The sequence below is a fragment of the Erithacus rubecula genome (genome assembly GCF_903797595.1).
Source record: "Erithacus rubecula genome assembly, chromosome: 8".
NCBI lineage: Eukaryota > Metazoa > Chordata > Aves > Passeriformes > Muscicapidae > Erithacus > Erithacus rubecula.
Window position 1 is genome coordinate 11902399 of NC_136659.1, and position 24347 is coordinate 11926745.

Here is a 24347-nt window from a genome sequence, read left to right on the forward strand (position 1 = left end):
CGCGGAGGAAGGGGCGCAGCGGCGGCAGCGCCGCGGGCACGGCCAGCCCTCCTGCGGCTGCAGCTCTGCGGGAGCGGGGCCGGGCCGTCCCGGCGCCGAGGGAGCGTGGCTGCAGCGGGCCCGGGGCAGCGCCGCGTTCCGCCGCCGCGGCACTCGGTGCCGGCGTGGGGGCGCCGCGGGGAGCCCCGGCGGGCGGGGCGAGCGGCGGGGGCGGGCCCGGGGCGGTGCGGGGCGGGCCCGGGGCGGGGCGCGGGCGCGGCGCGGAGCGGGGCCGCCCGCCCGCCCCAGAGCGCAGGTGGCGGCGGCGGCGGCGGCGGTCCGGATCGCGCTCTCGCTGCCGGCGGGCCCCGCTCCCGGCGCGGAGGCGGCAGGTGCCCGGGACATGCGGCGGCGGTAGGACGCGCGGCGGCGATGGGCGGCCGGGCGCTGCCCGTGCCGCTGCTGCTGGGGCTGCCGCTGCTGCTGGGGCTGCCGGCGGCGGGGCGCGCCGCCTCCAAGGCGCTGGTGTGCCAGGAGATCACGGTGCCGATGTGCAAGGGCATCGGCTACAACCTCACCTACATGCCCAACCAGTTCAACCACGACACGCAGGACGAGGCCGGGCTGGAGGTGCACCAGTTCTGGCCGCTGGTGGAGATCCAGTGCTCCCCGGACCTGCGCTTCTTCCTCTGCAGCATGTACACCCCCATCTGCCTGTCCGACTACACGAAGCCGCTGCCCCCCTGCCGCTCCGTCTGCGAGCGGGCCAAGGCCGGCTGCTCGCCCATCATGCAGCAGTACGGCTTTGCCTGGCCCGAGAGGATGAGCTGCGACCGCCTGCCGGTGCTGGGGGACTCCGAGGTGCTTTGCATGGGATACAACCACACGGAAGCCACCACCCTGCCGCCTTTCTTTGGGAAGCCCACGCGCCCTGCCAAGGACATGGCCAAAAACCTGACGCCGCTCGATGGGCAGCGCCTCTCAGGGCTGGACTGTGGTCAGACTTGCAAGTGCAAAGCGCCCCTGGTCCCCATCTCCAAGGAGTCCCATCCGCTGTACAACCGCATCAGGACTGGGAAGGTGCTCAACTGCGCCATCCCCTGCTACCAGCCCTACTTCACCCAGGATGAGAAGACCTTCGCTACCTTCTGGATCGGCCTCTGGTCCATCCTCTGCTTCCTCTCCACCTCAACCACCGTGGCCACCTTCCTCATTGACATGGAGCGCTTCAAGTACCCTGAGCGCCCCATCATCTTCCTCTCTGCCTGCTACCTCTTCGTCTCCATGGGCTACATTGTGCGCCTGGTGGCAGGGCACGCCAATGTGGCTTGCAACCCGGAACACCACCACATCCATTACGAGACCACGGGCCCTGCTCTCTGCACCGTGGTTTTCCTTCTCCTCTACTTCTTTGGCATGGCCAGCTCCATCTGGTGGGTCATCCTGTCCCTCACCTGGTTCCTGGCTGCTGGCATGAAGTGGGGCAACGAGGCCATTGCTAGCTACTCGCAGTACTTCCACCTGGCTGCCTGGCTCATCCCCAGTGCCAAATCCATTGCTGTACTAGCACTGAGCTCTGTGGACGGTGACCCGGTGGCTGGGGTTTGCTACGTGGGCAACCAGAGCCTGGAGAATCTGCGGGGCTTTGTGCTGGCACCACTGGTGGTTTATCTCTTCACCGGCAGCCTCTTCCTGCTGGCCGGCTTCGTCTCGCTCTTTCGCATCCGCAGCGTGATCAAGCAGGGCGGCACCAAGACTGACAAGCTGGAGAAGCTGATGATCCGCATCGGCATCTTCACCGTGCTCTACACCGTGCCTGCCACCATCGTCATTGCCTGCTACATCTACGAGCAGCACAACCGGGAGGCCTGGGAGCAGGCGCACAACTGCTCCTGCCCGGGGGACCCTCAGCGCCCCAAGCCTGACTATGCTGTCTTCATGCTCAAGTACTTCATGTGCCTCGTGGTGGGGATCACCTCCGGCGTATGGATCTGGTCTGGCAAGACCCTGGAGTCCTGGAGGCGCTTCGGCACCCGCTGCTGCCGGGCCAGGAAGCCTGCGGGCGCCTCAGTGTACGGTGAGGCCAGCCCAGCGCTGGTGGGCAGGACGGTGCTGCCCAGTATGGCCTCCTACCACAAGCAGGTCCCGCTGTCTCATGTGTGACCGGAGGGAGCCTTGCTGACCCCAGCCGCAGGGAGGAGAGTGTTGCGAAGACCCTGGGCCACAGAGGAGGGGGTGACAGCTGGGCCACCCCTGGCATCTTCAGCCTCACCGTGGTGGTGCTGCCTGGGACCATGGGCACGGAGCAGCTGCAGCCCCAGGCAGGGCAGGGGGAGGTGCTGCCGGCTGTGTGGGGGCAGACGGACAGGAGACCTGGAGCCTGGCACTGCCGTGTGTGCCCCATTTGGGGTCCCGCATCCTGGTTGGGGTCCTGGGATGCTGTTGCCCGTGGGCTAATCAGGAGGCCTCAAGCACTGATTCATGTCCCACAAGAAGCCTCTGGGCAGGTCTTGCTAGTGCTGGGGTGAAAGGCAGAGCTGTGGCAGGCAGGGCAGATGGTGGCCCCCAACCCCAGGTGGAGGCTGGCCCTGCCACTGAACCCCTCACTGAAGCCCAGAGAGTGGGTCAGGGAGAGCTGGCAGGGGGTGCTGCCTCCCTGGGTGCCCTGGGCAGAGCAGGAGACTGCCCTCAGTGCCGCTGGAGCCCCCAGGCTCAGCTGCATACTGAGGAGGAGGAGGCTGGGGCCCTGGTGTGAGGCAGCCCCTGGCCCTGCTCAGGCAGCAGCACTCTGAGCTGCAGGGGCCGGGGGATTCATGGGTGGTGGCAGTGCAGGAGGAAGGGGCCGTGGAGAGGATCTGCCCCAGGGACAGGGTCCCGGCTGTCTGCAGCGCAGGCAGGGACCGGGCGATGCCCTGTGCTCCCTTCTGCGCTGGGCAGGCACACCCGGCTCCCTCCAGTCAGGGCTCAGGGCCGGGCGGGAGCGGCTCCGCTGGGCTCGGCTGGGTGGCCCCGACCCCTGCCCTGCCCGGGGAGCCGAGGGGCTGCTCAAGGGGCCCTGGCTCCGGGAGCAGTGCTCTCCTGAGCTGCCCTGTGCCCTGGGAAGGGTTGGTGCTGCTCCTTGTCCTGTGTGGGTTACCCGGGGCGAGGGAGGCAGGTCCTGCGTCCTGCCTGCCAGCCGTGGCGTGTGGCACAGCAGCTGAGGTGGCACAGCCAGCCCCTAAAGGGTGGTCGCAGCCTGCAGGGAGCGGTGGCTGCAGGGGCTGTCCCAGCCAGGTGGCAGGCCGTCTCTCTGGAGCAGCAGCTGGGTTTTCCAGTCAGTCGTTTTCAATACTTGCTGCTGCTTTTTTCAAAGCTGTGCCTCTGCCAGAGAGAGTACCAGGTTTGAGAAGGAGCAGTTAATTTGGGAAAACTTAGCACAGTGCTCGTACCTCTTTTCCTCCAACTTCCCAAGCCTTTTTCACTTCTGTGGATCAGACAGCAGTTGAGCACTGACAGAACCATTGCCTGGCATTAAGCAGTGGTGACAGCTGGGTTTCAGTGAGTAGAATAATGGTGATGGGGCCCTGTTGTCAAAGCCAGTAAATGCAGCCAGGGCAAGGGGCTCCAGCTGTGGCATGGGATGAGGCTGGCAGCCTCTGGCTTCAGGCCACTTGTGAAAGCACCTGCGTTTTAATTCTTTTTTTCCCCCCTGCCCTAAGCAGTGGTGATGTATGTAACTACTCAGCCATTACTGGAGTTCTTTTTGCCCTCCTTCAAGCGTGGCACTGTGACCCAGCTGCTCAAGCACTGGAGAACAGCTGCTGGCTTTGCTCCTGCAGGACTGCAAGGATCTGAGGTTGTTCTTAACACCTTTAGACCACTTCAGTCAAAAAGGTTTCCACCTCATTTTAAAACCAAAACTTGGGAAGTGAGAGAACACTCAAGTGGCACATTTCCAGATAAAGGTACTGCATGAGTGTCTCTGGGGTGTCCTGGATAGAAGAGACAAGGTGAAAGATGGAGAGCTCACCAGGGACTGTTCAGCTGCACCCATCTGCACTCTTGCAATAGGGCTCACCCCCTCCAGCATGCTGGAGTACTTTATTGTGGACAGAATTGCACCGTATTGTGTTACAAGCTGTAAATAGTTGTATTATAGCCTAATTTGTACATACAGAAGCCGTAGTGACCTTTGATACAGGTTAGGGACAGGTGTGTTCTCAGCAGCGAGGCAGGTCAGGCGCAGAGACACTGTGGTAGTCTCTGCTGTAATCCAGGGCATTAAATGATTCCAACCTCCTCCATTCCGCACCTTGCTGGACTCCTCTCTCTCTCTAGTGCCTTTTGTAGATACAGCTAAACACACATCATGCAATACAATGAACAAAACCATGTCAAAGGTGGTATTTTGCTGTTTTTGTTTTTTCCAAAGTGCAACTGACTGTGTAAAGAAATCCAAGATTAGCTACAAACCGTTGCCTATTGAAAAACGCAAGAGCGTTTTCAGCTTTGATCTAACGGTAGGGTAATAGAATCAACTCGAGTTTGAGCCTGGCTTCTCAGCAACAAGTGGCAGGAGGGGGGATGGAGCCGTTGCCGTGTGCCCTGTCTGCTGTAGCCAATTTACATGTTGGGTTTTGCATCTTCCGTTACCCATGCTGTTCAATGTTGCTTAAATAACTGTACTATATTATGTGAAAAGCTGGAGAAATTTTATTCAAAGAGAAGTATCAAGATTAGTTATTTATGATGATAAAAAAATTAGCGTGTGTTGTTTTCTTTATTCTGCTTCTTAGAGTATTTATTACCTTAAAAGCTTACCTGCCAGGGGGAGGGGGAGGCATGTGCTGCAGGGCTCTTATCACAGGGGATCGTGGGGAACTGGTGAGGCAACTGCACTTGCGTGGCGCAGGAATAGCATGTTCCGTGTGCCCGCAGCCAGGCAGGCTGCCCTTGGCAGGAGCACGGCACATCCGTGGGCAGGGCTGGCTCTGCCCACGCCGGCTCTGTGCTGGCTGCGCCCGTGACCGCGCGCTCCCCGGCGGGCCAAGGTCACGCCTCGCTGCTAAAAGAGGGTTAACTATCAACTTTTATTGGCGTTCTGCAGTTTGCACAGTGCGTGTCCCTTGCCCCGTGCTGGGATCAGGCCCGAGGAGGTGCCCTTTGATACTCCTGAGGCCCGGCAGATGACAGCTCCGAGGCAGGCGGGATGCTGCAGGCGGGATGCTGCAGGCGGGATGCTGCAGGCGGGATGCTGCAGGCGGGATGATGCAGGCGGGATGATGCAGGCGGGATGCTGCAGGCGGGATGATGCAGGCGGGATGATGCAGGCGGGATGATGCAGGCGGGATGCTGCAGGCGGGATGCTGCAGGCGGGATGATGCAGGCGGGATGCTGCAGGTGGGATGATGCAGGTGGGATGCTGCAGGCGGGATGCTGCGCGCCGGCCCGTGCGGGGGCCCGGGTTGCCGTCTGCTGAGAGACCTCTCCTGTTGTGGGGAGCGCTTGGGGAGGGACAGCAAGGGGTTAAGGCTCCGTGGTGACTAATGGTGCAGGACTCTGCTATCTAGTTAGGTGTGTAGGCACACACAAGATCCCACCAGATAGGATCTCTTACCTGGAAGCAGCATTCCAGCACCCAGTGATAAACCTGACAGTCCCACAGCCTGACTCACCTGATTCTGCAGGGATCTGCCCCCCATGCTCAAGTACAGACAAAACACACCATGGGGCTGATCCTATCGTTTGAAGGGCAGCAGTTACGGGGTGTGGAGGGGGCATGAACCATTTCAGCATCAGGTTCTTCTCAAGGAGCTGTGGACACTCACTGCCTGCTCCCGGAACTAACTCCAGCACCAGGTTGGCAGCCTTGCTGTCATTCTTGCCTGCCAGGAAGCTGTTGTGTCCTCAGCTCCTCAGTAAACAGCAGTTTGGCAGCACTGCCATCCACCGCCTACCTCAAGCCAGTTTCCCAGCAAGGGAAGGGCCTTTTCTGCAGGCAGCGTGTGAATCAGCTGCAGGACTCTGTTCCTGTGAGCACACACACCTGTGATCCTGCACAGCTGGCCCTGGGCTTGTGCTCCTGTGCTCTCCAGGTTACACTTGGTCAGCTTAAGCCACCCTCCAGGCAGTCCTGGCTTCCCTGAGGCTGAGCAGTGCGAATGCAGCACAAGTTCAGGCTGGGGGACGTGGGGCATGGCAGTGTCCATGGCATGGGGACTGTGTGGCTCTTCAAATAGGTTTTAGTAGCATAGATCAGAAGCCAAAGGTGTTATTTCATCTAGAAAATGCCTTGTCTGTGAAGGCAGCCTGAGGCTTTTCTAATCCTAAAATGAACAGGCCTGTGCTCTGCCATTTAAGTGCTCTTTTACCAGCCCATTGAGGGGTGGGTGTTAATAAGGGCACTACATTCACTTTGGCAGCACCCTGTAATTCACTCCATGTTATTTGGTTTAAGGACAGTTTTCCCAGGTAACAATATGGAATGCCCGTTCTGTATCATTGTCCTGCACTGCAGTGCTGTGGGAAATCCCAGGACAGGATGGGGGCTGCAGCCTGCCCAGTGCTGAGCTCTGAACGGAGCAGCTCACCCTGCCTTGAGCACTCCTGCCAGCCTCCTGTGCAAGCTCTTGCCTCAATGGCTCTTCTCTCCAATTCTGCTTGCTCAGGGTATGCTTGACACCTATACTCTTATCCAGGAGCAGTGGTCTTGACATTTATTCCATCCCTCAAGTGCCTGTCCTCTTAACTGCCAAACCCAAACTGAAGTAGTTCTCATGAGATTCCCTTGGAAACAAAATACACAGTCCTTGTACACAAAGGGAAGGGGCTGCTGGAGCCAAGGGCATCTTGTAGCCCAAGAACACCTCCATGGCCTCCTGCCCCTGCTGATGGCTAACACACACTGCTCCTGCTAGTCTGGCTGGTGCTCACATCACTCTTGCAGGGCCATAACACAGCTATTGTCTCTGCAAACAGCATTTACTGCCAGATGGGGAGTACTACCCTGAACTGAAAGCAGGCAGAGGTCACCTCAACATAGATTAAATATTACTCCGCTGTTGGATTGAGAAAAACAAGGTACACTGATCCTACAGCAAATTGCTCTTTCCTGGGAGCAGAGGTAGGTAACAATCTGTAATTCCAGTATTCTGACCATGACTAATTTTTTTTTTTTTTGACCTCTTTGACGAAAGTGTTGACAGTATATAGAGTAGTGCAAATTGGGGGGTATTTCCCCTTCACAGTTCATTGTCCAACAGAACCACCTAAAAGCAATTCCTTCTGAAAAACTATTACTGCCCAGCATTTCAAAAGAGAGCTGTATGTTCTACATTTTCCTGTTTAGCTAAGAAATACACTAGCTGTGTTTCCCAGAATCGAACTCCTTTAGGGCTACCAGAATGGTGAATGGAATTGCTATTTTTTCCTCTTAAGAAGCTGAGTTGGAGTTCAGGCCTGCTTAGTATCTGCTGAACAGGTCAAAATCAAAACTGGTAATGTGCTCTGGGCTACAGTAAAACTAAAGCCAGGTAATGTTCAAAGCAAAATCAGGTTCATGGCAGGTGTCTCCTGTAGGATGTATTGCAGAAGCAGCCATCAGCTTGAGATGTCATTCACCTGCCATCCAGATGAGCAGGAAGAGTCTCCATCTCATCTGGCAAGAAAGGGAAATGAGTGCCTGCAGTCTGCTGAGCAGCTCAGAGTGGCTCTTTTGTGGCAGCCCCACAGCAGAGTACACCAGACCCATCCCACACCACTGAAGGCACCTGGTGGTGCTGAGGGCAGCAAAGCTCCTTAGCAATTAGGTCACAAGTCAATCCAGGAGCTGGTCACTTGTAGTTTCCAATTTAGTGCTCCTCAAAGCAGGACTTAAAAACCATCAAATCACCTCCAGAAAAACTGGCCCTACTTAAAGACCATTGCAGTGCAAATAAACTGTCAGTGAGTGGTTTATTTGAGCAGCCTGAGTCAAGTTCTAAATCCACAGAGCATGTGGGAAGGTCTGGGCTGCCATGCAGGGCTGCACTGCTCCCAGGCACTGCCAGCCCATGGGACCAAAGGAAGGAGGTAGGCTGGCATGGGCACTGGAGAGGCCTTAACACACATCACTTTTTGAGGTGTTTGTTTTCTTCCTTTTTTGAGGGGCAGTAGAATCCAACAGCTGTACAGAACACACCCTTCACCTTTAACTTTAATTAAAATAGAGTTTATTAGCTTTTCTTTTAATACAAACATGAGAAAGGAAAACCACCTGAAGATGTAGTGTTATTTTCAATATTGAATTGAGATCAATACCTGAAGTGCCAAGTTCCATGGGTTTGGGAGCCAGGGGCTGGCACATTTGCACACTGCAAAAGGCTGTATGCATCATTTGAACAGCTGAGTGCAGCCACACTGATGATGGCACTCACACAGCCCCACTCCCAAAGGCAGATGGACTTGTTCAGTGAAGTTTCTGGGCCTTGGCTGTAAGAGGAAGTGCACAAAACCCGTGTCATTTGGAGGGAGATCTGCTCCTAGGACACTGCCTAGAACCTATTTGGATCCAAGAAGGGAAGATACTACAAAGACTTGTAACAGGAAGAGTCTATAGTAATACTTATCCTGTTTAGAGTTCAGTTTCAGAGCTTGAAAGTAAGCTCTGTTCCAAAGTCTCAGGAAGAGCAAACCCCAAGCCTCTAGAGCAGTTGCACAAAGGTAAAATTCACTTTGGGAAAAAAAAAAAAAAAAAAAAAAAAAAGGTTTATAGAAAGCTTTTTGATAATTCTCAGTTGAACACATTTTTTTTCCATCTACCTCGATAGGTAGTCCAGGATTCTCAAACTCATTATTGTCTCATTCTAAATGTAACTTCCTCCCAGGAAACTGAAACCCAAGGAGAGCCAGATGGATGCACAATATCAGCTTTAGGAACTCACTGTATTTAGCACAAGAGATCTGCAGTAGAACTCAGAGAAGCAGTGCTGCACACACGCCATTCACCACTGGATTGCTACACTGTTTGGGATGGTGATGATGTTTCCAGACCAACTTTTTCATTCAATGCCTCAGAAAAATACACAGATTACATCTCTTCCAGAGCAATATAAGTATTATAAAATGAGAGAAGCACCATAATTCACAAGAAATGCAGCATGGACCCTATACATTTTAACAATACATAAAACCTTATCTCTGCCCCCAGTCAAAACATTCAAAGTCTTTTGACAATCTTTACTGGAGTGAAGTTGTGGGTGCAGAGATGGAATTCCTTCCTGCTGGGCAGCTTCTTGGTATGAACACATCACCAATAATAGCAGCTTTTAGTAGCCAAACCAGGGAAAAGCCATCAACACGAGTCTATGCTACTGTTTTCAGCTCCAGAGTGGCTTTATACTTTAAGAGTCCCTTGTTTTTGTTAACACTGCATTGACCTGAAATACAAATGCAGTGAGACTCTGGATGACAGGGGAGAGGAGGGAAGAACATTGTAACTATAGTCATGTGGTTAGTGTTTAAATTCTAAAATTTAAAACTACTTATTATTAAAAACCTCAAGAGTTCACAGCTATAGGCCTACATAGTAAGCAAACATCTGTGGGGGAGAGAAGGAGATAAGTTTGTTTTTGCACCTCTGGATACATTAGAAGGAGAGCGTTGATTTGACAAAGGTGTCGTCTTGCACCAAGCACGTTCCTCAGGCTCCGGCCCCGTTGCGCTGCTGGAGCCGGTGGCTGTGCGCACGGAGCGCATCCCCGCTGACAGCTGCCCTGGCCTCTCCTCAGGACAGGATGGCAGTAGAACGGCGCATGCCAACCAAGTTATCGGCGCTGAACGACCGCCTCATAGCAGCTTTGGACAAGTCCTTGTATTTGTCTTCACACAGCCGCGAGATTGCCTGGGCACCGCACACACACACAAAATGAAAATCTGCATTAGCCCAGTTTGAATGTTCCAGGGGAGGTTTTACAAGGGCAACACCAACAGGTGACAATAAATAAGGACTACTCTGGAGGGAAAACAGTAATGGGGTCTGTCCCCGCGTCAGCTTGAACCCCAGGCATCAGAAAGGTAAACCTAAAGAAGGTGAGTGGTTTCCATATGCAAGTATCCTCTTTATTTTACTAGTCTCACTATCTAATGAAAAACTTGGATCCATTTCAGACTTAAGGTTGAGCAAGTTATGTTGAAAATCACTGGGAGTAACTGGGTCTGGTGTGCAGCAACACAAAAATTTTATTTTAACAGTGCAGAAATGCACACAGGCGTTTCTCTGAGAGAAAAGGTTCAAACTGAAAAGGTTTCTGTGCTCCCTTGGCATCTCACCCTTAGCCATTCACGGCAAGCAAGCCAAGGAAATTAATTTCTACTAGGGTGTCTGTTTTGCCTTTACATTCTCTACCCCCTCTCTCCCAACACATTCTGGATCACCCCATGATCTGAGAAGGGAGGGCAGCCATGGTACTTTATTAGAGCAATTAAATATTAGCACGTGTAGACAATCAAGTGTTGAATTGCTTTTTTCATCCATTTATTGGCTTGCCTCTGCCCTGCTTATCTAGCTATTCTAGTAACAAGCCTAATTCTTTAAATCCTAATAACACAATTGCCAGAAAAATACTGTGTCTCCTCCCCTGCAAGGCCTGTTTCTGTTTGGAGCCTTCAGGCATTATCAATGCAAATTAATAAGGATACCTGTAATAAAAAAATTGACCTAAATTTCAGCCCTGAACATTTACTTCCATTAATAATTTACCACCTATCACCAGATGAACTTTCAGAATCCTGTGATCAGCTACAAGCCTACACCTTCCCTTTAAGGCAGCACCCATTCAGCACAGCCCAGTGTTCTGCAAGTTCAAAAGGTGAAAAGCACTCTGAGCATGAATAAAGTCCTAAGTGTATTTTAAAATAATTATTTACATTTATTTCTGCCGACCTTCTGGAGGCATGCATTTGGCTCAAGAGTGGCATTCTTTGAGACACTGGCGGCATGAGCTCCTGGTGCAAGACCAGACAGACTCTCCATCCTGCTTTAATGCTAGCACATCAATCACACAGCAACCTGTGTTGACATATTTAGCCCCAGTTGCCCATATGGTGTAAGTCAGTTTTCAGTTTCTGGAATTCACTAATTCACTCCTTTATACAGGCTCCTATCAGCTGCTTATGAGCTTCTAACTGAAAGGTAGAACTAAAAATTTCAGCAAATAGCCTAAATATTTATCACATTTTAGAATTAAACCCCAAAATGTCCAATATACATGCATTAGTAAGTGCACGATAGCAAATTACATGCATGATAGCAAATTACATGCTGTACTGAAAATTACTCTGGTTTTAAATACCAAGTCCCCAAATACTAAGAAAGAAGAAACAAAACAGGCTCACAATCTGTAAATCATCCACTTATGCCCTGGCACTGAGCAGTTCAGTAAACAATTTCCTGTGGACTATGAACTGCCCTACAACCACATTTACAATTAGTGACAGTGTTAGCTTAAAGTGCAAGTAACAAGGGTGAGACAAAGCAGAAGAGCTGCATTGCTTAACTTTAAATAGAGGAATTCATAGGCATATCATACTTATCATTCCAAAGAACCAGCAGGGATCACACTTACTCCTGAAGTTCAGGCACTTATGGCATAAAATAAAATCCCTAGCCCTTGGCAGAATTATTGGGGGTGGACAAGGGGACAATATAAGCAAAGAATCTGCAGCACACCCCTCTCTGAAAGGGACCATGGTATCAGTGTACACAGGGGCTGTGGTAATGCTTTTGTTGAAAGGTCAACAAAACAACATGCAGAGTCATCAATTAAACCTGGACACATGAAAGGTTGCATTGATCCAACAAGAAATTTCTCTGGGAACCCAGGTAATTTGTGTATTTTCAAAATGTCTTACATATCTCCAGCAACTAGGAAGACTGACTGCAAAAGTTAAAGCTTTTTAAAATAAGCCTTCATGCCAAGAAGGCTGCGGGGCCTCTCCACAAGGGCAGCCTTTCCCATGGAGCAGAAAGGGACAGAAATCTGCATTTACACTCCTCTGGGCATTCTGAAGGATTCCCAAGAAGGAGCTGTTCCAAAAGTTTATCTTAAAACGACGTTTCTCTGGAAAGGTGGGAAGCCACAACTTATTTCTGCAGCTGCCCCCAGACAAATTGTTTATTAAACCATGAGAGCAGTTAAGAGTGCTCCCTCTAAATTTAAAAGCAGCTGTGCAGTGGGATGCAGTGGGAAACCTTCAGCTGGTAGTATTTAGAAGGGTCTGAGTGTGACTGTCTCTAGGTGCTTGGAATACAGACTGTGACCAGCTAAGGACAGACAATCCATTACATCCTTTCAATCTTTAATAGCCAAGCTGAACTACGGTTCCCAAAATAACATCCACTTTATTTTGCTATCTGCTAGACTTTTGTAAGCTCTTCCCAAACCCTTCTTTTCCTCAGAATTCTAGCTTAGCCTAGGCATGGGTTTAGAAGTGCTACCTGTATTTATAAAGGGGTTAAATTACCCTGTAATACACTAATCTAAAAGCTTTTTAGTTTTTCTAACTGCCACTTAACATGATTAGCAACAGATGCTTTTACTACTTATACAAGACAGAGGAGTCCCCTGCTCAGCCACTCTCAGACCATTTACCTCCAGCTTCTGTGCTCTCTCTTTACTGAGAGGCTCCAGCAGAAAGCTCAGGTTATTGTCATCTGCTAGGGAGCGAAGATCAAAGTAGTATTTGGCGTAAACACTGGCAGGAACATTGATATTAAACTGCAGTAGCTCCAAGAAGTGTCTTTCCATCTCGTTCCTAGGAGGCGTAAGGGACAGGAGACAAAGGAAAATAAAGATTGTTTTAGCTGGCTGAAAACACTGAAGAGACCTCAAGCTTGTTTTAAACCCAGCAACTTTGAACCAGGTCACTGAGAGCTCTGCATTATTAGTTTTGAGAGACAGGTCATTCCCTGGTGCTCCAAACAAGGTGCAGCTTTTGAGTCCTGGCACCTCCGGCTCGGCTCGGAAGGCAGTGCCCTGTCGTGCACTCCCGGCGGAGCGGGGAGGTTCATTCTCCGGAGTTCCATTAGTGCAGCTGGACAATTCATGCGCCATTCTCACTCTCATACGGCCCCACACTATAGTGAGCAGATGAAAGGAATGATGTATGCTGTTTATTAGCTCTGAAGAACTCGCAGACATTTTCACCAGGCTGATAACAGGAAGGGGGTTTATTGAAGTAGAGGCGGACTAACAAAAGGAGTAGGCAGATCACCACGGCAACAAATGGATCTATGAAGAGCTGCTGCTATTATCTCACAGAAAAAAGCCTCTTGAAGCAACATGGATTCATCTCCAATAAATAAATAAATAAGCAGCATTAGGTGGGAGAAGGAATTTTCTCCTCAATAGCATTAGGAAGGATAACAAAGTACTATGTCAAAGGGCACTGTCCAGTTTTTACTCTCTTGTCTGTTTTCACTGGGCAAAATACTTGGGGGAAAGTGTGGAGAGTGCCATGACAGGAAAAAAACTGCTTCAGCTACTGTAATGTGGTCAGCTAAAGCAGAGATACTCTACAGAGGAAAAACAATGTTTTACAAATTAACCTAAAAGAAAGTGATGGTACCCAAACTGAGCAATTTAGTTCAACAACAACTCAACAACACTACAGGTAGCAGATCTGTTCCAACAGAATTTAGCAGCTGTGTAGGCCAAATGTGAATAGACCAGATGAGTTCCACCAAGTCAGTGCCAAGGTTGTTAATGCTTTTTTTGGGAGCTTTTAAAATGGATGCTTTACCTATCAGTGTGGGCACAAATAAATCAAGGAATCATCCGTGTTGTCCTGTATTGGGTCTCAACATGAATAGCAGCTTTGTGCTTCTTTCTAGCATAGCAGACTTGAGTATCATTGAACCTAGTGCCAAAATTAATTTCCTGTTCATATGGTCATAAGCCTATAGAAATGTAAATCAGATAATGTTTTGATGATCAGCTGATCAGAGCTTGATTTACCCTGTGAGTAAATGCTCTTCACTGCCCCTTTTGTACTCACTAGGCTAATACATTTTAATTCTGTAAAAAGACAATTCTTCATTGGATTAACAAGTCTATTAACAGTGGTTTAAAACCTGGGAAAGGATAATGCCCATGTTTTTTCTGTGCCTTATTTACAAATACATGTAGCCTAAAGAATGAACAGCATGTGTCCCCTTACAAACAATCATGGCAAGATTAGCAGCTGTACTGTTAATTTTTCAGCAATTATGGATTCATCTCATCAAAGCTAATAAGTTCTGACAAAGGATGACTTCCAAATGTCAACTGAATTTCCTTTGATTTTTTTTCCCATTAGAAATAGGTAAACAAAAAACCTATCTCCCAAAACCCAAAAGAAAAATGTCTTTCATTAAAAAAACACACCTTTGCCTTGGTCAGATAGAAAAGGGCTTATGATAGAAAAATTAAGATGAACATTTCAGCTCTGTTGAGTAGGGTGAGGCAAAGGCAAATGACCACATGTGGCAGTAGCCAGGCCTGGATCTTGTATCCCTTCAGAACCTGAGAGCCCCCAGCTCCTGCCCTAACAAAGCTGTTGGGAGTGATGCCAGCACAACTCTGAGCAGTGGGGGGATGCACCTGTGCTGCCTTCACATGGAGTGCCTGGCTTGTCAGCACACATCCACACACACATTTGCAAACAAGGTGAACAAAATCAGATATAAAACCTTTTGCCACTTCCAGAGTGGTGCAGCCCCTGTGTTTAGCTTGCAGTGGTTCTACAAGAGCATTGTCAGGTTAGTAAGATCATTCTAGATACAGAGAGCCAAGAGGAGAATTCACAGGAGTTCACAGGCAAAACTTGCCCCAGCTCTTGTAGACAGGCTGTTCCTGCACAGGAATGGCCAGGGAGCCATACCTGGGAGAGTCCTGCTAAGCAGCCTTTAGCTGGGCAGCTGCTGGGATTTTGGGTGCATTCTTTGGCAGCATCACCAGCCATTAGAATGCAACTGTGACTGAAATCCTTTGACAATTATTTTCCCTCACTAACTCTTGTATTTGGAATACTCACTATCAAATGACTGGTTTAAAAAGTATTGCAACTACTAAAGCTGACAATAACTATAGTACCAACCATGAATTGAAAGTAGACTTGTAAACTTAAAACAATTTTCCCAAGTATTTGAAGCAGTTTTCCAAGGTCCCTATAATGGTGATGTTATCCAGCCAAAGAGTGGTGAAGTCTGCCCAGTGGCAGAGCCTAGGATGAACACCCTGTGCCACTGTCAGGAAAGGGGTAGTACAGTGTCTGACCATACCTAAATTCAAAGGTCTAAGTCATCTCAAATGAGATGGGATTACAAAAATGCAATCTTCAAATTGGAGGAAAAAAAATATGCCCAAATTCCATCTATTTTCCTTACCACCATCACTGCTTTGAAAATGCAAGTACTGACAATTTCAGGAGACCCAGCAATAGAGAATAAATATCATGCTTGTTACAGATATTTTCAATGCTGCCAATTTGATTTGTCCCAACTAGGGCTAGAAGAGGAGACATCAAAAAGAGCAAGATGTACCCTCCAGCACTCCTGGATTTGCTGACCCCACTTCAGCCATCTCAGAGTTATTTGCAGCTACGCTTCAAGTATGTTCCTTGGATAGATGAGCACTCGGGGCCAGGCTAAGTGAAGATGTACATTGTATAAAATCACTAATTATGCCTTCCTGAAAGCAGGGCTGGCACAGTCCTGCATTTTGAGACAAAGAACTCCCAGGCAAAGGGTATGTATAAAATAATGGTTGCTGTTTGAGATGTGAAATAATTTGAATAATAAAATTGTTTTGGTCCAGAAAACTCCATCATTTTTAGAAATACAGCCTTCCATCTAAAAGGAAGAAAACTATATATTCCTCCTCCTAAAGAGTCCCAAATGAATAAGTACTTACTGTATTTTAAACATTAGTTTGGGATGAATCCAGAGAAGAGAGCTTGGGGCAAGGACACTGCCCCATGACACAGGCAGCCTCCCTGTGCTGTGTGCAGAGCTCAGTCTGCTCCTGTGCTAGAACTGGCTGTCACTGCACAGGTCTGGACACATGCTCAGGGCACAGCACTGTGATGAAACTCTAACACAAAGCATGAAAGCAAGGCCAGACAGCCTGGTGTTTTAAGCTGGACTTGTATCATCTCTACCTGTGATTATAAGAGAAATATGAGAACAAGCTAGCAAATAGAATTAAAACAAAAATGTTGATGTTGCAAAGCTGAGTTAGAACTTTGTGAGAAGGAATTTAACAGAAAACCTAATGGGCCAACTACAGTCCACATAAACACACCTCCAGCCCATAATATGGGCCTGGAGCCACAAGAAGGAGTATCTTCCCATACTGTAGAGTCTGGCTTGAAGCTGAGTGCAGCAGGAAAAGACAGCAGATTCAAAATTTCCGAAAATCTGAAACTGACACTCAAGACAAAAATACATTTGAGAAGCAAGCAGCAATAAGACTGAGCACTTTGTTTCAGTACTGTAGACATATCTAAGAACCTACCCAGAGAGGATAAGCTCAGCAATAGCTGTGTATAACACAGGCAACCACAGCTACCCACACAAACACCACCTGCCTGCCAGCAGCAGCACTAGGAGTTCAGACCTTGAGATGTTTAGCCCTTAACTGGATACACAAGCACACATCAAAGTCACAACTTATGGTTTACCTTGTAATTCTTCAAGTACTAAACAGAAAAGGGGACAAATTTAGTTCACTTTTTTTTTTCTTTCTAAAAAACCCTTTTGGTAAGATTATAAATTGGGCAGTTCAGTTCCATGGCTCATCACTGACATAAAGAAGGTAAAGAAAACTAACTTTGAAGCTGCTCACGCAAATAATTAAAATTATTAATATGGACTTTTCTCAAAGTAGGGTAACTATCCCAAGTTTCTTGAGGTTAAAAGAGAGAATGAGGCCAGACACTAAATATACACCTTATATATATATATCTCATAGGAACAGAGAGATTTTTCCAGCATGATCACAAAAATTGCTTTTTAGAAAACCACAAACAAACAAAAAAATCACACAAAAACCCCCTCAAAAACCCCACCACTATAGATTATCCAAACCTTGCAACTTACATGTCCTCAACAGTAATATCCTTCAGTATTTGGCAATAATCCACATTCCACACAGCTTGATCATCCCAGACTTTAGAAGCCAGCAGAATAGCTCCTAGAACTATCCTCTTCCAGTTACTAGGGCATATGTCAATCTCTGCATAGGTTAAAAGCCTTTCCAAATAAACCTATAGAAAGAAGAAGGGAAAAAACCAAACAACAAAACCCCACAATTGTATGTGTGTAATCGAGATCTGGAGCAGAGTTGAGCACCAAACATGCCAGTCCAATGTGACTTTTTCTTTTTTTTTCTGTTAAGTGTTTCAATATAAGTATCAGTGATTACTACTCACACAAAACAATCCAAATTTTCAGGAGTTACAGGTTCAATTTTTTATTTTCCCACAAGAGCTGGAGCTCCAGGGTACACAATAGCTAGTGAGGTGTGAGTTCTGAGCAGTGAGCACTGCTCCTTCAGGGACACACTGCTACAGCTCTGTCACACATCACTGGCAGGTTCTCATCAGGCCTACCTGGACAGCAAATCACTCAACATCACATTAGCCTTTCATCATGGTTAAGGTTCAGCACTTGAAGCTTAACAGGAATGCTAAAACCTGCACTTCGATCTCTAGTGATGGGACAAAGATGTGTTAATTGCTGTTTATCCACAAATAGCCTTCAGTGCTATTTCTGCTTTACCCTGTATGGAATAGACTTCAATCCCTTCATCTGCATCACCAACTGCTTAGGCAGTGAGACATACCCAAATCCTAAAATGTGCCTTGGTCTTTTCCTCCTCCCATGAGATCTCAAATCAGCTCAAGGACGTAGAATCACTCCCTTCCTTGAAAGTTCTCTACTATTCACACTCTTATAATGATCCATGTACTAAGTAATATGCACTTTCAAATTTGAACATAAATTGTTTTTAATTTTCAATCCCTGCATCTAAATCCAAATTTCTAATGTAGCTTCAGATAAATTAGTGGGAAATTAGTGGGAAACTCCACCTATTAAGGTCTAAGGGAAGGATTAATCTTTGTCACTGAGGTCTCCCCATGCTTTCTTCTCATCCTTGGCTTGTAGCCTTCAAATAGCCTAAAGGTGTTCCTATAATAACAGGGCCATCTAGTGGTAAAATTCACTTTAAAAATGAACTCCATTTTTTGTAAACACTTCACGTAGTTTTCCCAGGGTTAGCTGTCATCTTGTTCTGTCAAAATTGCTTGCCTGTCTTTAAAAAAACAAAAACCTCCAACTACTTTCAGAGTTTCAATAGCTCAAATATTCAGCCTTTTAAATTACTCATTTCCTTTATAAAGTGAGTCCTTCAAGGTAAGTTTGCTTAATTGCTATATTGTCTTTTGGTGACAGTTCTGTTCTCCTTTCACACTGTTTTTCAGAAAGAAGCCACAATGAAGACTGAAATTTAGAGTGCAATAAAGTGCAGTTTGAGAGACAGTCTAAAGTAGCAATTACACATGTTGTGGTTTTAAAATTTCCTTTCATATACATATCATATATATATATGTTATTGTCATTACTAATTTTTTAAATCCATCATGCTTTCTGAAATCACACAATGAACTGTAATGAGATTATTATCTCAATATTGTTCTTAAATTCTAAATACCTCCATGCCACCTGGGGAAAAAAGTTATAGCTTCTTAGGCTTAATTAAAAAAAAAAAAAAGTTTGGTAGAAAGGTGGCAATGATTGAAGGATATAATAATGAGAAAGATGCTCTCCCAGAGTTCCTATAGGATTGAGTCTTGATCCCTCGGGGCAGTCTTACTTGTTCAGAACTCACACTTTCCCCTCCACACAGCTGAAATGTCTTCATGTATGATCTCATCACACCCCACTGTTTACAGCATCCCACTGTTCTGCTCTTCTCCAGTTTCTACAGTGGGTTATGTATTATGAAACAAACAGGGTTTTACTGGACAAATAATTAAGCATTACATATTTATATACAGAAAAGGGAATTGCCCTTTTATTTAATCGCTTCTGTGACTACTTAGAAATCTCTAATGAACTCACTTGTTCTGTGCCTTCATAAATAGAATTTCATGAGCTACTCTAAACTATTTAAATGTCAGTTCAGGCCAGTTCTCTTAATGAGGAGAGGGGAAAGTGCTCCAGAAGCTCGAGGTGCAGCACAGGGTGCCCTTACCAGAGTCACTATTGCACATTCTGCTGTCAGCTGTGCTGCGCTGAAGAGCGTCCGAACAAAGCGGTAGATGTGCTTGTGGTCAGGGTCGTGCTTGTAGTAGTCATCTGGGACCTCTTCCCGCTGAAAGAAAGTTCTGGAATTACTGAAAAGCTGCACTGCAGGTGCTAACTATTGTCCATGGAACATTTTTCAGACTGAAAGAGATGTAAAAAAAACCAAGAAAGCTTCTCCCTGCAAGAAAATCACAGCTATAGGCACACCAGGGAAGCAATGGGCCTTCAAAAGGCAAATTAACAGATTTCATAAGATTTCTCTTGCAGCTGAGGAAGTGCTGAAGAATATGTGGCAATAATTCTGTCACAGGTAGAATTAGAAGGTAATTTAAATTGTCTTCATAGGACTCATTCTTCAGAGTCTCCAGAAAGACTCAAAGCTAATGAACAACTAGATTTAAATCTGAAACAGTGCTAAATTGTTTTTAGACAGATGGCAAAAGAAAAGCTCAGAAACAGTCTGTAAAAGCAATCTTAAAAGTAAGTATTTGAGATACATTCTGATATTCAGTACTTTCTCTGGAGGGATGAAACTTCAAGAGCTCCAGCTCTGCACACTTGTTCTGCAAGACTGATACTGAATAGATCTCTGTCTACAGTCCAAGTTTGACTTGCAGTATGGTCAGGATAGCAGCTGAGGACAGTGTACCTGCTGACACTAAGTTAGCAGCTGGAAGGTAAGCAAAGCAGCATTTTCCTGTGGTTTTGTAGTTCAAAATAGCCAGGGAGCACTGTCTAATAAAATGCAGAGCTAAGTTAACTTTGTATTGCCTACACAGCCTTCTAAAACACCACTAATCAACAGAGGCTATCTCTGCAAGGGAGACATGCAACATTAGGAATAGCATGAGCAGGAACACTGCTCATCCCCATGCTACACGTGGTACAATCTGGAAGTACTTTTTTGCTGACTGGATGTGCTGAGGTAACCCAAAATGGTACTGTATTCCCATCTATCTGTGCCCAAAAACTGTCACAGTGTCTTTAGGACCCTGCTATGGGAATCTGGGGATGGTGGGTGCTATCCCAGGTGCTTTTAAACTCTGCTCTGGAAGGCAGCAGGGCGCTGCTGCTATGTAATCTTGGCTTTGCCAACTGCTTGGTCTTGCCTTAAGCACAGGCTTTGCCATTTTGGGGTTCTCTTTTTGTTTTTCCCTTGTCTCAGAGAGACTGTAGTTAGTGGCTTTCTCATCTTGGGAAGGGTACTTCTGGCATTTTCAGTCTCTCCTTGTTTCCACAGTGTGTCAGATTTAACATTTACTGTTAATTTTTGCCTGTTGCTGTTTTGTTTGTTGGTAAACTGTTATTTTTTTCACTTACATCTACTTGTATTCACTCCTTATTGGTGGAAAGGGATTGGTTGAACTTATACAGCGAGACAACTTATTCCAGAGTGTTCTCCTTTTAAATTGTCTTAAACCAAGACACTGGTACTGAGAAATGAAGCACCAAGACTGGTATTTGTGACTAAATCCATGACACCCATTCCCATTAACTGGGTCCCATTAGGGTCAACAGAGCCTGGTGTGGACTCCTTGTGACTGCATCTTTAGAAGACAAGGTGTTCAGAGATTTCTTCCTGCTAATTAACCTTTGTGAAGGAACAGCAGGTACCCAGGCAAAACACCATTGCTATAGAAACTAACAAGCTGTGTGTGCCTTTCCCTCAGAAGCGTGACAATAAGCCATAACTCTGTTTCTGTCTGTGTGCTGCACTAAGAAGAGACCTTTAAGTGTCCTCCAGAGGACACAATGATTTTCTTCTCATTAAACAGGAGGTGGGCTACATGAAAGGATCAAAGGATGTCAGGTTGTGACATAAAGAAATTGTCTGATGGGGTCCATCTTACATAAATAATTTTGAATGCAAAACAACAGCTTCGGGTATTTAAAATAGTTTTGGTGCACACTTTTTGTTCTGAAGTGCTACAGTCCATACAAGAAATCTTGAATAGAGCTCTTGTCCTGAAGTTAATTTTTTTTTTAATTGAATAAAGAGTTGTATTTATTTATATTGTACTGTAGTGTGCAATTCCTAGCACAATGGGTTGTATTTAGGGATGAAACTGTAACAAACTTAAAATATTAACTTGTTTATTAAAATCTGTTTATTAGCAAATGAGATCCATGAAATAGGTTATACTGCATTGCTGCATTTCTGGAGTCAGTGAGTCAGGGGTCTCTCTGAATTCTTCAGAGAGAAGTCAGAGTGCAGGGGTTGAATTAAAGCCTTTGGATGGACTGAAGTATATTCAGCCACTCACACATTAAGTACACATTTAAGGAGAAGTAAGTTAGTAGTTTTAGGGTGAGTTCTATTGCTTTTAGTAAGCATTAAGTGAAAGGTTTCAAATGCCACAGTAGCAGAATGAGTTCCAGTGAAGGTTGAAACATAGTGATATCTTCAGCAAGAGGCTCCAGGCCCACAGCTGTGGACAGGACTTAGACATAATAGAGCTATAGTAAGAATATTGCTTACATTTTCACATAAAACAAGATAGATTATATGTGTAGTTCTATAAGTAACCTGGTGTGCTAAGAAATTACAATTCTAATAGGTTGAGGAGTGGTGGTCCAAGTTTGCATCTTAGCTTGCTGGAAAAATCCTATATAAGAGTATGTATTGGGGAGAGTTGGTGCTTTTAGCCATTCATTGCTTTGCCATTGCTTTTTGCTACTGCCTGTTGAGACTGATGTACTTATTACTAAGATGTGCTTTGTAATAAATAACCTTTTCAACTCTTGCTGCTTTGCTTATTTAGAAGATTACCCAACTAAATAGGAGCCTAAGAGCTCCAGAGTTTGGTGCCATGAGCACTGGAAGTCCGAGAACCTCACACTGCATCACTCAGGTAAGTCCCAGAGCAAATTCAGTTTTTTGCTAAATTAATTTCACATGAAAAACAAAGTAAGTGGTTCTGTAGAACAGGCATTTGGATAGGAGTGCCCAAACTGGATGTGAAAAGCACATGCTCCACACTTGAACTTACTTGTACTGTGAGGTTTTGCATCTTTAATGTGTACATTAAAATCACATCCTGAATGCTCCTTGCTGTTACTGCAAGCAATCTTAAGCATGTTTGCTTTAAAATGTTGCCTTTCCAGTTTTTTAAAGGCCAAACTCATTGTTGCCTACTTTGTGTGATGCTTCATTTATGTACTTCATGTACTCCTGTCTGCAGTCATTTAAAAGGTTAGGCACATACCTACTAACCCTGTCTTCCTAACAGAAAACACTTCTAATAAAGCAGTATTAAAGAGAGGAAGAAAAGAGATGGACAAGAAACTTCAGACATGGAATACAAAAGAATTGGACACATGCTTGTTTTTATTTATAGTCAAAGCATAAAAATAAAACATTGTTTGTAACATTTAGACTGGGCTTTGTTCATGAGCTAGGTGATCTCAAAAGTAACTGTTTGCACTTTGTATTTATATATAAGACATAATTTAAGATCAGTTTGATTGTGGCTTGGTGCTAATACATTTTTATGGCTTATACCATATAAAGCAAGATGTTACTGATACACATTCAGAGGACAAAAAATTACACTTACTGTCAGAGGATGAGATTTTTCATCAAAAATATCCAATGATCTGTCAGAATCTCTACAAAACAAAAGTCTCTGGTTTAGCAATAAGTTAATTGTTAACGCTGTGCTCTACTAAAAATCATTGTTCATTAAAGAGGATCAAGGGACATATTTTATAGTTCAGCCCTTCCTAGAATATGGTATGGAGCTACCTCCTATTTTTGCAATGCATTTAATGATGAGCCCTTACAATTAAATACTTAAGATGCTAAACAATGAATAGCTTTTCATGTTCTTGTATTATGCTTACTGAAGTTCTCCCTTAAAATGTGAAACCAGGTGAAACTCCTTAATAGCATTTACTTCAAAAAGTCAGCTGTAATCCAGAAGCATATGCTGGAACTAACTGTAATGGCAAGAGTGATCTGTACATGGACAGAGTGTTCCTTCACCCATCAAAACTAATCCATATCTCTGTATTCAGGAAAAGCTAAACAAAGTCCAAAGGCTGATTTGTGGTGAGTTAAGTGTGTCTTCCTCCCTCTCTGTTTTGGAGTTTTATGTGCAATGGGATGGGTGCATTACTGACCCTTCCACAGATGCTCAAGAGGGGGTACAAAGAGAAAACAGATACAGCATAAAGTGCCAGAGTTTTCACCTCCTGTAAGTTTCACCAGCTGTCATTTAAGTGACCAAGACTATATTTGGCTCTATGACCTCTAAAGTTTTTTCCATCTTAGTGATTCTATGATTGGATATCCCTAGTTTAAAAAGAAATTTCAGCAAAGAAAGAGTTCACTCACCTGTTCTTTATATGGTAGAATATTGCTAATGTTACACTAAAAAAAAAAAAAGAAAAAAAATTCAATAAAGCACATTCCATGCACACTATTCCACTGAAAAAAAAAAAAAAGAGAAAAAAAAAAAAAAGCTGTCATTCAGCAGAATATTACAAATCCATTTTGCAGTAATGTTCTCTCACATCCCCAAGCACTACACATCTCATTTCTGATGTTTAACTGTCTGGACAGAAATTGGCCAAATCAAATCTGCCTGCCAAACTACTTTTACATAGATTGTACAGGTATTTGTGCAACAAAATAAGTGTTAAGTGACATTTTCAACATATACCTTCATTTCCTGACTAAGTGATATTTAGTGAAAGTGTCAACTATTCCCAACTAAAATGTAAGTTCTCCTTGGTGTTGCATATACCATTGCAGAGATTCTGGAGATGTTTTAACCCTGTCTGATTGTATAACTTAGGAACTGTCTAAAAAACAGAATAATAAAGGTGATGTTGTACCAGCATAATCCAAGAAGTGGACAAGAAGAGACTTCAGTCTCTGCTATGTGAGGCAATAGGTTTCATATAGTTATACTGATTTACTGTGGCCAAATTTCAGATTCTTTACTCACGGTGTTAACAGGAACACTGCCATCACAGGAACCTATTATGAAAAGTTCTGATCTGCTATTAGCTGTACAGCACTTCAAAATGGCACAGGCATAATCTTTTAGGTTTTTGT

The 24347-nt window shown here is 45.9% G+C and overlaps 3 protein-coding genes across 4 annotated transcripts in view; 1 reads left to right on the forward strand and 2 right to left on the reverse strand.

Moving 5' to 3' along the window:
- The first annotated feature begins 265 nt into the window (after nucleotides 1-265).
- On the forward strand, nucleotides 266-4717 carry FZD5 (frizzled class receptor 5). The gene has a single exon (XM_079310987.1). The coding sequence runs from the start codon at nucleotides 412-414 to the stop codon at nucleotides 2140-2142; it is 1731 nt and encodes a 576-aa protein (XP_079167113.1). The 5' UTR covers nucleotides 266-411; the 3' UTR covers nucleotides 2143-4717.
- A 2410-nt stretch (nucleotides 4718-7127) lies between these two features.
- FASTKD2 (FAST kinase domains 2) overlaps nucleotides 7128-24347 on the reverse strand; it is a 271660-nt gene continuing 254440 nt past the window's right edge. For both annotated transcript variants that reach the window (XM_079311494.1, XM_079311492.1), the window contains one exon: nucleotides 7128-7140. The gene's annotated coding sequence lies outside the window, so the exon portion shown is untranslated. The remainder of the gene's footprint in view (nucleotides 7141-24347) is intronic.
- The window catches only part of CCNYL1 (cyclin Y like 1), a 32681-nt gene continuing 16485 nt past the window's right edge, over nucleotides 8152-24347 (reverse strand). Inside the window, exons 5-10 of the mRNA XM_079311527.1 lie at nucleotides 23622-23657; nucleotides 22843-22894; nucleotides 19233-19352; nucleotides 17075-17241; nucleotides 12588-12750; nucleotides 8152-9838 (exon numbers count right to left, since the gene is read on the reverse strand). Of these exons, the coding sequence (XP_079167653.1) occupies nucleotides 9722-9838; nucleotides 12588-12750; nucleotides 17075-17241; nucleotides 19233-19352; nucleotides 22843-22894; nucleotides 23622-23657 (655 nt within the window). The 3' untranslated portion in view covers nucleotides 8152-9721. The remainder of the gene's footprint in view (nucleotides 9839-12587; nucleotides 12751-17074; nucleotides 17242-19232; nucleotides 19353-22842; nucleotides 22895-23621; nucleotides 23658-24347) is intronic.

Excerpts from the sequence above, each read along its gene's own strand:
- FZD5 (XM_079310987.1), top strand. The coding sequence starts at position 412 with ATGGGCGGCCGGGCGCTGCCCGTGCCGCTGCTGCTGGGGCTGCCGCTG.